The 13,137-nt window shown below is 44.3% G+C and overlaps 1 protein-coding gene across 1 annotated transcript in view; it reads left to right on the top strand.

The window, feature by feature from the left end:
• The window catches only part of gli3 (GLI family zinc finger 3), a 124,364-nt gene that overhangs the window by 41,969 nt on the left and 69,258 nt on the right, over positions 1-13,137 (top strand). Inside the window, exon 3 of the mRNA XM_074693721.1 lies at positions 4,572-4,811. Coding sequence (XP_074549822.1) covers positions 4,572-4,811 — 240 coding nt within the window. The remainder of the gene's footprint in view (positions 1-4,571; positions 4,812-13,137) is intronic.

Here is a 13,137-nt window from a genome sequence, read left to right as displayed (position 1 = left end):
ATTGTTCAAAAAGTGACTCAAGCAAACTTTTTCGACTCAAATTGTGCCATAGTTGGAGCAGACTATTGGATATTTGGGCCGATCACGTGGATACAGATTTGATTGGAATCGGACTAACATCCTGATCAGGATCTGTTGTGTAAATATATAACTTGTTATAATTTTTTTATCAGACCTAAAATAGTTCAAAACAAATGGGAAAAATAACATCTTAGTATTTCCTACTATTGTGTGGTGGTACAGAGTCAGACTGTCTCAACCCCGCACAGAAGCAACCCAGGGCCTGATATCACAACAGTGACATTATTGGTTGAATGCTGTAAAGTAGAGCAGAACATGGTAGAAGCTTTAATCTGGGAGTGTGACGTATCAGAATAGCAGTATCGGCTTGGGACTTGGTATTGGCTGATACTCAAAACCAAATGACTCAGACTTGGAATCAGGGGCAAAAATACCTGATAGGGACATCCCTACTTCAGGCACACTTGCTTGAGCCAGAGTAAGGGTTAGCCTTGGGTAGTTGAAGTCATTAAAACCTTACAATTCAGCCGACTGGTTTTGGTCCCTAAAGAGTCTTCATTAGGGCGTAGTAATCTGGCCTGTTACCACCCAACCAGAGCAAAGCAAAATCAGCACAATGAAAGCTGGTGGTGCTAGCTCTGCTAACTGTGGTCATGTCTAAAAAATTATACTGAATATTGTCATTATCTCAGTGTTTTTTTACTCTTAGTCCAGTCGCTCAATTATCGTTTCAGTTTCTGTTGAAATAACTTGATCACAAGTTGCTTCTGAACTACTCCCAACCACCATTACTGGCACTGTCACCACTACCAGAACAACCCTGCTCTTCTGTGCTGGTTTTTCTTGTACCCTCAGCACAGAGAAGGAACCTCACCGTCCACTCCTGGTCCTCTTCCTCCATTTGAGCAGTCAATTGACCTTTGTGCTGCTGGGTGTTTGTTTAACCATTTAAGGTGCTATAAACTCAAGTAATGAACCCCCTTAAGGTGGTATATGGTAGAATGATGAACCCCCCGGGGGGCTCTCCATGAGGGGGGAGGTGGGACTGTGACACTGCTGTGATTGAACTATTAGACGCTTGACCTCCCTTGAAAGGGAGCGACAAAGCAGAGGGGATCAGGAGGAAGGAGGTGAAGGAGAATGAGAAGAAGAAGAAAAAGAGGGATGAAAATGAATTAGAATGGTGGAAAAGTGAAGTTGTTTTCTCTAAAGTCAGTCTTCAATCTTTGCCTACAGATGTTTAAAGCCAGTTTCAGCCTCTTACTGCTTTCCAGAGCTCCAGTGATAAATGTATTTATGAAACATCACACAGCTGTATGAAAGTCAGAGAAGAGCCCATAAATATGGAGATAGGTTTTACTTCCCCAGATGTAATGCTAGATATTGGATGTGAAAAAGCTGCTTGTACACAGTGAGAGCCTGTGCTGCTTAAAGCAACACGCTCCACTCTTAGCAGTGTTGGCTCCCAGCGTAGTTTACAGTCTCGACTTCCTGCAATCCATGTCAGGCGATGAACCCTATTCCAAAATCCTTTTATGTTAATATTGCGCTTTGCAAGAGCAGACCTATTAATCCAGCTTTAACCGTATAAGTGCCATTATTCCCTTAATAAGATCACTGGCTGTGCAGTATAGGATTAAATACTTATATCATAACTGACACTGTCATTTCCTGCGGATGAGAGTGGCTTGCCTCTCTGGCTGTCAGTTCCGCGTTAAGAATCCTTGAATCTGCTGCCAGTGCTGCGCTGATGCTCGACTGGCCCGAATGCCGGTAATGGATGTGGGAGAGTGAGGGGAATAAAAGCGGGACCCGTGGGTTGTTACCCTGCTCTTTCTACCCCTCTCTCAATCTCATTCTCTAGTTCTGTTTCTCTCTCTTAACCTCCCCCTCTCTGATCGCGTCTCTTCTTCTGTGAAGTGGTGCAGCATTATGGCGGCCCTCTTCAGAGCTGAAGGTGGTGCTCTTTAATCTGGCCCCTCTGCACGGCGCTTAATTGGCAGTTGGATGCTGTTGAGTTGCAATGTGTTGCACTGCTGGGCTGCTAATTCTTGGGAAACTTTGGTGCCGACAAAGCAGTATTTTACCTGGTTCTTATCAAGTGACAGCAACTTCAGAAAGAGTATTACAAAGTGCTGGTGACGAACACAAAACAGCATAACACAAGAAATGAATGTTTGTTTATGGGAAATATACAAAGGAGCAGTTAACAAATCAGTCTGGGTCGGGTTTTTGAACCCATTTGGCAAACAGTTTTCCTATGGAACAAAAAACGGCAAATGGTTGAATGTTTGGGGAGGTCTGAAATTTGGATTCCAGCAATACTTTCAACTATCTTCAGGTTGAGAAAATTTCATCTTCTACAGCTTCTGGGAGAACAACATCTTCCTCTTCCAATCAAAGCAGCCAAGTTATCTAATCCATAGGGTTGAGTACTTTTTACATTTGAAACGGTTTGGTACCCATGGCAATCTGAATCAGCTTTCGGTAATTTTGTGTGTGTTTATGTGGTAATAAAGATTAATTTGTTACCTCCACCAAGGAGGTTATATTTTTGGGAGAATTTGTCTGTTGGTCTGTTTGTGAACAACATAACTGAAACAGTAATGAATGGATCTTGATGAAATTTTCAAGAAATGTTCAAAATGAGACAAGGAAGAAGTTATTTAATTTTGGAGGTGATCTGGATCACCGTCTGGATCCAGGATTTCATTTAAAGGATTCTTTATCATTGTGAGATAGGTCCGTTTTCACCATATGTGTATATAACTCCACGATAAATGGTTGAATTGATTTGCAAAACAAAACAAGACAAGGTCACAATAATTTCTGACAGATGTAAAAGTACGATCCAGATCTTGCCAATATTCTGGACACTAAGATCCAGAATATGAAACATGTACTTGGTCATCATAATTTTCAACACTGTCAGGAAACAAATTATTGTACAAACCTGCAACTGACACCAAATTGCAGCAGACAATCTGCTGAAAGGGAGTATAACATTAAAGTAGGACTAAAGTGTTGGCCACAATCACGATATGCCTGGCAGAAGTCTGCCCTCTCTGTGTGCTTTTCTAGTTTAATAACAAAACAACAACAGTTTTCAGTTTAACACATTTTTTTGTCAACATACAAACTTGCAATGCTGTGTTCATGTCCAACACTGAAAATCAACAACTCTTCCACTCTATCACAGTCACAAGGATGCCTTTAGGTACCTAAACATGGAACTTGGAAAGACGACTTATTGGCAGTAATATAACAAAAAATGAAACAAAAGTGCCATGATCCGTTTAAACCTTTCGGCTGAGACTTAAGTGATGCTGTTCTGATTTGATTTTTCAGAGTGAATACTGAAATTGCCGCTTCAGAAAAGTGTGATTGATTTATGATTAATTGCAAGATCACAATGTACTATCATGAGTTCAGAACAAATTATTCTGATTTCTTGCTTGTGTTCCTTTTTTGGTAATTTCACAAGTTTTAAATACTCAAGTAAGTTATCTACTTTAGGTTGAGTTGAAAATTGGAATTAGGCCTATCACACCTCAGAAAAGACTAATACCAGGTCAAAAGACCTGCTGACCTGTGCACTTGTCAGCTCAAAGGTTAAGCCAAAGGTTAAGGGTCATGTCTTCCAGATAGGGCTCAGCCCTTGAACTCAACTTCACATTTATCCCCTTTACCCAAAATGCTACAAAGCTTCTGCAGAGCTCTTACCCCTCCTCATTTTGCCATCTGAGAAGGAAAGATTCAGTTTGAGACTATAGAGAGTGAGGGGTGGATAAAGGAGCAACACATGGCACTGTTTAATGGGCAGCTTTGGAAAGTCTTTACTGCCTTCTCCATGGGAATCAGTTGCCTCATATCAGAACTGACATAGATGGATTTAGGAACAGACTTCTGGAAACCCTGTGTGAAATGAAGAGGTTGGGATTATGTCATTCTTGGTGTCCATTTGAAACATACTTTGCCCACATCTGGCGCTGTGGAAGGCAAACCCTGCAGATTTACACACATAATGCCCACTAGGTTTCAGGTGTACGAAACTGATCTCCAGCTCCTCTTTTTACCAACACCTTCTACGTGAGCTAACTTCCCAAGCATGTGTTTGGGTGTTTGGAACAGCTGTGTGTTTAAGCATGGATAAAATTCTATGAAACCTTTCCAGGGAAGGAAACAGAGTCCCACAACTGCAGCTAGGGATGAGTGGTGAAGTTTGACAATTCAATTAATCGAATTAATCGAATTAATCAAATTAATCGAATTAATCAAATTAATCGAATTAATCGAATAGTTTAAGTTACTACTTTATGATCTTTAAATTCTATTTCCTCATTGTTTTTACCAGACCCTGGTACATCTAACAACCCAACAAAAACTTTACATGATAATCAAATGGATCTCTATCTTCTTATGTCTGCAGAGGGTTAGGGGCAGGAAGGACTATTTAATTAATAGTTGGTTTGCTTGAAATGCTCATCCCAGTCTGCTGTCCACTTTAATGAAATCCGGTCATTAAGTCTCGCTTTCTTCTCTTTTAACAGAAGATGAGAGTTCAGGCACGCCGTACCACCGCGAGAGACGCAACGCTATCAGCTCCCAGGCCCCGACGCCAGGCGACAGAACCATAAACGAGGAGCCGTCCACCTCCACCGAGGAGCGCCCCTCTCTGCTCAAGAAGGAGCTTCACAGTTCCCTTCCTCACCTGGCTGACCATGCTCTGCCATACAGAGGCACTCTCTTCGCCATGGACCCCCGCAACGGCTACCTAGAATCCCATTACCGTAAGTCCCCTAGCTGCAAAATACTTATTTGTCTTTAAAAACTTGTGAAGATACCGCAAAGCTCAAGGACATGCTCGCAGCACCTCAAAGACTGAGGCCGAGTTAGTCTCTTTACTGTAGGTGAGAGACAGGGCTGCCAGATGCCTGATGGAGTCTGACAGATTAGCCTCTCACTCACACACTTTCAGGCACACACATTGTCGAACACATGCACGCACACTTGTCTTGTTTTGTGCCTGGGAAGTTAGTATGGGGAACGGCCAGCGTAGCTTCTTAATTCCCTCATTAGGGGCCTGTCTGAACACAGCACTCTGCTTTCTCTCATCAACACACACTTCAAAGCCCCAAAGCAGCGTCGAGTCGAACCCCACCACCCCCTACTCTGCTTCTCTCACCCACTTTCCCTCTCTGTCTCTATCTCTCTCTTTCTCTATGGGGCTGTGTGAGAGTACGGGAGAGAAAGACTAATGGAGATGAAGCCTGAGAGATTGAGGTGAAGGGAGAGCTGTGGCTTGAGTGAGATACTGAAGATAATTTGAAAGAAAAGGTGAGATAGACAGCAGATGAAAGAGCAGCTGTGTGTCTATGTGAACAGAGGGAACAGGAGATAGATGATTGGGGAGTAAGAGGCTGATTAGGAGGTTAATTCAGCAGCCACTGTAGCCAGGACTTAGCCTGCAGACAAGGATTTGATGTGATAGCTTGTTTAGTTTGGTTAAATTGGCTCTGAATTGGGGCAGACAGAGTGGGACAGAAGGATTTTAATCCAGTAGCAGTAATGAAAAGTCCAGTGGACCCCAACCTTTCTACTGTAACTTTATTCACCCAGTCACTTCATTAGCTGCTGCTCCCTGATGCTTCAGCGCCCCAGGGTAAACCAAGGTGCCTCTTTAAAGGAAAGGTTACTTAAAAACCAGGCGATGCTGCTGTGGACAGGACCCTCGAGGGCAGAACATTACTGCCCATTACATCCTGACCTAACTCAGCAACACTGCCACTTCTCATTTTGTGTATGTGTGTGTGTGGGTATGTGTGAAAGAGCTCTGGATGTTCCACACCACTGCAGACTCAGGGGGGAGTTGGTGTAAGGGGGGGTCAATCTGAGGCTTGGGGTCATGTGGAAAAGTCACAGTCTGAAATGGAGAGTTCAAAAGCAGCAAGAAAAGTCAAAAGGGTTGTAGAGCCTTAAGAGGTTTGCTTTGTGGATCGGGACAGGAGAAGCAGGAAGTGATGGTGATGCTTGTTGGGGAACTGTAAAGGTAACACTCAAAGATTCAGTATGAGTACTCCCTCTTTAGTACTCACCGATACAGAGTACTGATACAACTAGTACTTTTGATACATAAAATTTCAATAAACAGTGATGGATTATTTTGATCAAAGACAGCACAGCCACTCTGCCATTAAGTCCAAATAAAACTCAACTCTCTTTGAGTTTGGAATTTTTTTGATAAAGGAAGTAGTAGGAACTGGGGCACATTTTCCATGGTGTTGAACCACAGCAATTAGCAGCATCTAGTGGCGAGGAGGACTTGCTCGACGTAAGATTTTCTTGCCGAGCTACTAGTATCTGCAGCCTTCAAGAGTACTGATACCTTGAAAAAAGGCTGGTATCGGCCAAATACCAATACCTGGTAGCAGTACTCGCCCATCCCTAGAAAATACAAACGCTGACATTTAACTTTGTTTAAATGCCTTTAAGCATATATTTATTGAATAGCTCCCAGACTCAGCAGCATGTCTTATAAAGTTAAATGAAAACTTAGAAAAATTAAATAGCTCCCTAAAGTTTTCTACTGCAAGTACATTTTTCCAAAAAATGGCTCTGTGTGTCACCAATCAGATGGTACTGTGGGTAGGACAATACTAGAGGTGAGGCTGAAAAAACACAGTTTTAAAATGATTACTTGTTTGTCATTGAATTTTATAAGAAGTATGATGTCCATATGCCTCAAAATGCTGAATATCGGCGCTGATAATCAGCCCAACTGATAATCAGTCTATACCTTGTACTGTATTGCATAGCATCCTCCCATATTGCATAATATATGGTGTCAAACTGTTTCATACCCTATTGTTCTGTATTGTATCATATTGGACTGTATTAGATTATATCAGATCATGGTAATTCTTGCTTAATTTATCTCATAAGATTGTATGATATTGTATTACATCATATTGTTACATATTGTTTCATTTTGTGAAAAAAAAGACAGTTTTTGACTTCTGAACCACAGCCTGAACAGCTCCAAGTGTGCCTCATTGCTGCCTCCACATCAGTTCTCCGATCCTTCCTTTTCTAAGTAAGACGTATGATCCTAGATGAGAGCGGTGTAAAACACCTCCTCCTGGCCTCAGGTGTTGAGGACATTAGGAGTCCCCAAAGGCGTCCGTCCTGTTCTGTCTGATTGAACCCAGTACCACAGCTCAATCCCCACAAGCTTTAGCAGTCTGAGGGTCAGCAAAACTAAAGGGTTCCCCCTTAAAACCTTTGCCTTCCTCCTCTCCCTCCCCCAGATGCTTTGAACCGGAGGCCTGTAGCGTCTGTCGCCACTTGTGTGCTACAAGGTGTAAAAAGCCACGGGCTCCCGTTCTGGTTTCTGGTTCCACACACAAACACACACATATACACTCACACACACAACGGTTCCTCCAGCAGCGGTAGTTCCTCTCTATGAGGGCCTTGTCACCTCCTAAATTCATCCCAGGTGTGTGCATGTGTGTGTGTGTGTGTGTGTGTGTGTGTGAGAGAGAGTTTGTGATGTAGAGGGGGCGCTAAGCCTTTGTGCTGTGCTTGCATAGTGTGCCACGCAGCGCAGCAGACAGCCAGGTAAATCCGATTACTCTTAGCGCTGGTGTGTGTCAGTGCCTAATGTGGCTAAATGCGACAACACCTGCAGCCTCCCCACACCTGGTCTTTGGGTCGTTAGCGTGGCGGAGGAGCTCTGGGAGGCGTGGGAGTTGAACAACAAGAAGAGAGCAGTGGAGGTTTATCTTCAGGGGTCTGTGCTTGGGGTAAATCTCTGCTATTCACCCAGACTTGTGATCCCCTACTCCCCTCACATCCGCGGCCTAAGACTGTGTTTACTCTGGTTTTTACTCCCACTTCAGCACAGAAAAGAGGAGGCACTAAGGAAACATTCCCCCTATTGTTAGCATTAGCTAATCGTGATGATGCCGTCGTCTTAGCCGCTTTTCTTGGGCAAACACTGGATAAGAGTCCACATCCTTCTTACCACAACACTAATACATGAGGCTTTGCTGGCGGATAAGGAGAAAGGATTGAGATGAGGATTAATGAGGGAGAAGTCTTTCTTTTAAGATCTTAATTGTGTAAAAGTATGAATGGGATGCGCAGCGCCGACATCTGTTTACATTGTGTGCTGATTAGCCGGTCAGCGGTCCTGCAACAACAGTGAGCCCACTTGCTGGCGAAGCAGCTCTGCCTCCTCTGAGGGGATCTTTTTCTTTAAAGTGTGGCTTTCTTAAACACTTGCCCTTCTTTTCCAGCTGAAACACACCCTCAGAGGGACTTAGAGCACATTTTGAATGGCTTTCTTGCAAATGTTGAAAGTGAAACGCCCCAGAATGTTTGGTGAAAGGCAGGAAAATAAGGACAAGGAATGTATCAAGCTTTTGGGACTACGCTGAAGTGATTTGGCACTGATGTGACCTCAATTTTGTGGCAGGAAATCTGGTCAGTGACTTATGAGACAAAACATATTTGGTGAAATCTAAAGTTCATGGTTTTATTTAAAGGATGTAACCTACTTTTAGTGGAGATATGTCAAATTATCTCAGTGCCAAGTAAGAATCAGTGCAAAATCTTAAAAATCTTAAGGGGGTGATGGTGAATTTGTTGACCCACCAATTCACCAGCTAGTATCCCATCAAAAAAAAAAAAAAAGTCATAGTTGCAAAGATAGGTGCAATTGAATTTGCTACTTCAATAATGTGGGCACAGGCTGCACAAGCACAAAATTTTGGAAAACTTCCCAAAAAATTTTGTGACGGGATTCCCTGAAAGTTTCTTGCCAGTCCCCCGCAAATTTTGGATTGAGGATGGGGTTAGCAGAGATGGAATTATTTAGTAAAATTCATGAATTAAAGCATCTGAGATAGAAAAAGGAGGCTTGTGTCCAAGAAAATAACAGCAACAACTGTCCGGACGTTTGTCTGGTTTTTAACAGTGGTAATGTATCTGCCAGAAAAAAGAAAAAATGTTGCCCAGACCCTTATCTTAAATGGCCAACCCTCTTTTCAACAATGGAGACTTTCTGCTGTGAAGAACACATGTTAACTAGCAAATCTGGAAACTTTCAGGTTCAAAGTGTACGTGGGAAAGTGGCTAATAATTCTTGCATTATGCAAGATAAGATAGGGCCCGTAGTGTGCCACAAGGCAGTGACAGCTCCATTTTGGTGACTCGGTTTGTCCTTCATAAAACATCTTGCTGTTATCTTGCTGTCAGGACCTAATCCTCATCAAATCCTTGCTGTCCTTGTCTGATCTCGAAAACCAAGCCTACTAAGCCCGAAGCAGTGAAGGTATGGATCTGTTGGCTGAAGGATTCCTGTACTGCTTCCTCAGCCTGGCCAAAGGTGACCACTTCCTGGATCATACTGGGAAAGCTTGCAGGAACACTGAGCCATGGTGTAAAACAAGTCCTGGGGCTTCATGAATGTGGGGGAGGTGGATGTCCAGTGGCAGGGGTTAAACTCTAAACTGCTGCGCTGGGCTGATCTCAGGCCTACTGGGCCGTAGCACGCTGAGTTAGTCCGTCTGCCTTGATATCAAAATGCAGCTGACCACTGAACTGAATGAGCTAGCTGTCACTAAAGTGAACGTGTTCGGCACAACAATTGACCAAGATGCTGAACTTAATTACAGTGCTTGGTCTTTCGCTTCAAAAAGACCTTACCATACATCTTGGAAGAGAAAGTAATGTTTAAGAAAGAAAGGCAGCTGCTATAAAATGTGTGTACGTGGAAAAAAAAAATCACTGGTATGAAGTCAGAGAACAAACTTTTGAGTCTCTTGTTGGTTTGAACATGACAAGTACTGGCTTGGATAGTGGTTCAAACATCCTCCCCCCAAAGAGAGTACAGAGGAGAGCCTGGGGTGTGAAGACACGTGCCTGTTTCATGCCTGTTTCAAGGGTAAGTGTTTGTCTTTGTGATTGTTTCAATATTGGCTTTTTGAGCGCGGTGGCACGGTGTAGTCCCCCAGCGGTGTGCTGGCTCAGAGAAGCCTGGGGCACACTGCAGGCAATGGAGAGGGATCCCTTCCATCCAGCGCCTTTCATCAAGAAAGAACAACATGGGCCCATGCACTGCTGTGGCCCCCTGGTCCAGCGCACCAGGGATAATCAGATGATCCCCTTTTATACAGCTTATTAGAGGCATCTCATGCTGTAAGATAGGCCATATCCTCACAAGCATGTGCCCCTTTGTAGCTCTTGGTGATTTAAGAGGGTTTGTAGTGCTTCGAGAATGCACTTTCATACCATCTTAAGGTCATGTGGTGTCGATAGGAGTGGGGTGAAGCCGGCTACTTCTTGTTAACAATGACAAGATTAAATGTGAAGGGGCTAAGAAGAATTAAGAGGAATTTCTTAAGATGTTCAAAGACTACTCAGCATTTCTTGGTATCATTGTCTCAACATCTGTCAGCGCGTTTCCAGATGAGATTCAGAGCCACGTAGGACGGAAGAAATCGCATAGGCAAAGAAGAAAAACAACAAAAACATTAAGCTCTGAACCATAAAAACAACAAGGCTAAATGCTCACGGGAGTGTTCTCCTGTAGTCTCCAGTAGGATAATCACCTCTGTTCGCGATGGGAGAGTCAGAGCTATTTCATGCCTTTCTTCATCCTCAGTTCTTGTGTATCCAAATCTCATCGCTCCTTGCTTTTTTATTTGCATTCCTCTCACAGTAACGAAGATAAGAGGCCTCATCCCTTCAGCCAACAACCCCGTATCTCGCTCTCGTCTCCAGAGGGTCATGAGTATATATTGTTCTACACGAAGAGGAGGCTGATGAACACATTGTAATTAAAATGTTTCCAGCAGCCTGTTAGATATCGCTGGAGAGGAGAGACAGAGGAAGGGAGTCGGGGTCTGAGGGTATAAGTGAGACAGAAGGGAAGGAAAAAGAGAGGAGAAGAAGGGAGGAGGGGGTGTAACAAAGCAGAAAATGAAGAGAGACATAAAAGAATGGGAGCTCAAGGAGGTCAGGCCCATCACAGGCTTTAGTGTTGCCTTTAAAGATGCCTGGGACAGGTGGCAGCTCCAGACAATCTCGCACCACAGAGCAGCATCCTCTCAGGAGGAGATAAGGGATTCCTCCATCCAGGCACCCTCCTCTCCTTCACTCACAACCTCCCTCCTTCCTCTCCCATCTTGGGGTTCTCCCAGATATACCGCTTTGATGTGGCTCAGTGTGAGCGGGCAGCTGTAGGCCACGGGGGCTGCGGCAGTGCTGCTGGGCCACTGGGCCGACGGACCGTTGGGAGCCGACTCGAGCGCGGCTCAATCAGCGGGGCTCTCCGGTGCCCGGCACTTTCAGGTCTCATTAAAGCGCTCCGGCAGGGTTAATCCTCTTTAAGGTTTACATGGGCCCCAGTTTGTCTCTCTGCCCAGGCTGAGGGAACCCCTGGGCGCCACCTGCGTGACAAAGACTCAAATCACTGTGACACAAGTTCCCTCCGTCTGTTGCCTCACTCCTCTTCCCTCTTTCGCTGCGGCTTCCTCTCGCTGTCCCCTGTGCATTCTGCCTCTTCCCTTGATAGTACCTAGGCCTGGTTGTAAGTCTTTAAGGATTATTTGGGTGGAATCTGTTGACAGGGGTGCAGTAAATGGATTACAAGTTTGTCCTTGTTTTGGGATGCTGCGAGTGGGGAAAGGGGAGAGATCAGGAGGATGCGCTTAGAATAATGAGAGAGGCACAGAAAGGGAGATGGAGCGGGAGCAGGATTAACTGGAAGAATTAGGAAGACGAGGGTGAAAGAGAGGCTAAGGTGACTCGAACAAAAAGAGCAGAGAGAGTGGAAAAAATGGAGACGCAGAGATCCAGATGTTGCTGCCCTTATAGGGCTTAATTGGTGCAGAAGTGTCGACCTCTGTCTGGCCCTGTGGAGCCCAGCAGCCATTTGTCTGATTGCTGTGACACCGGGCTTTGTGTTTGCTCTGTGACACACAGTTTCCTCCATTAGGCCAAATAATGGCCACGTTCCTCTGGAGGCCTTCGTAGACTTTGTCTAATGTCTGTTTGGGTGTGTGGAAAAAGGGGGATAGACTTCCAACATGGGGGAAATACAGAAACTGAAAAGTCTGCTCTGGTGGTTTTATTATTTAAAGATTGGGAAAAGTTTGAACGCATGAACGTTCACAAAGAAACTCCTTAAATCTTGATTGGAAGTTGACCTTTTAAGCAGCTACTTGGTTTTCCAGTTTGAATAGATGAGAATAAGCAGACCAGACCATTTTCTCTCTGAATTCCTAGGTAACCAAATTCCCTTGAATGCATCATAAGGAGAACGTCCAAACTTGCATTAAAACGACCAGCAGTGGTTGTTGGCAAAACAGCATGATCCAAAAATTAGATCCCGTCCTTACTGTGTGTTATCATAACGCAGGTGTATCAACCTCACAGTCACTATCACACACCCACAGCCGTGCAGCTCCAGTATCACCTGCACAGGGGCCAGGGGGAGGAGCTGTGAGGGGTTCAGGGTCAGTGTGCTACAGAGGAGTCTGTCTGCAGCAATCATGGCTACTGTCATTGATGTGACCTTGAGTCATAAGCCCCTTCCACTCGTGCATTACACTCCGGAGAATTTCTGGGGAGTTTTTGGATGTGGGCTGCAAATGTGACCGCTAAAACCACAGACACCCACTCAGCTTCCTGGTTGAGTGAAACAGATCACAAAAAGTTGAATTTATTTAAGTTCAGACAAAAATACAACAATGTTGTTTCTCTCTTCTATGAATACACTTGGCCTTGGTGTTCTGCACATGCTCAGTTGACATGCCGGACTCTGACTTGAAAGTTAAACATCCAAAATGTGAAAAAGAAAACTGGATGGTAAATATAACTTTAACAGAAGAAAAAGCGATGTGCAAATAGCTTCTCAGTTAGCCTCATGCTAACTTGTCCAATGGTTGTTTTGGTACTGGTTTTAAAGTGATAGTCCGGGATGGAACAAGTTGGGTCCTATCACAAGGTTTAGGGCAGACATTACCCCTACAGCAGTGATTTTGTGCAGCAGAAGCCCAGGGTGCACGCACCAAACACCCTCTCCCTGCTCCTCTCCCGGTTTCCTCT

Source organism: Halichoeres trimaculatus, unplaced genomic scaffold (genome assembly GCF_033239565.1).
Source record: "Halichoeres trimaculatus isolate MK-OKI-2021-1 unplaced genomic scaffold, fHalTri1.1 fHalTri1_scaffold_18, whole genome shotgun sequence".
Taxonomy (NCBI): Eukaryota; Metazoa; Chordata; class Actinopteri; order Labriformes; family Labridae; genus Halichoeres; species Halichoeres trimaculatus.
Note: the sequence above shows the minus strand (reverse complement) of the source record. Positions and strands in the feature narration are given on the sequence as shown.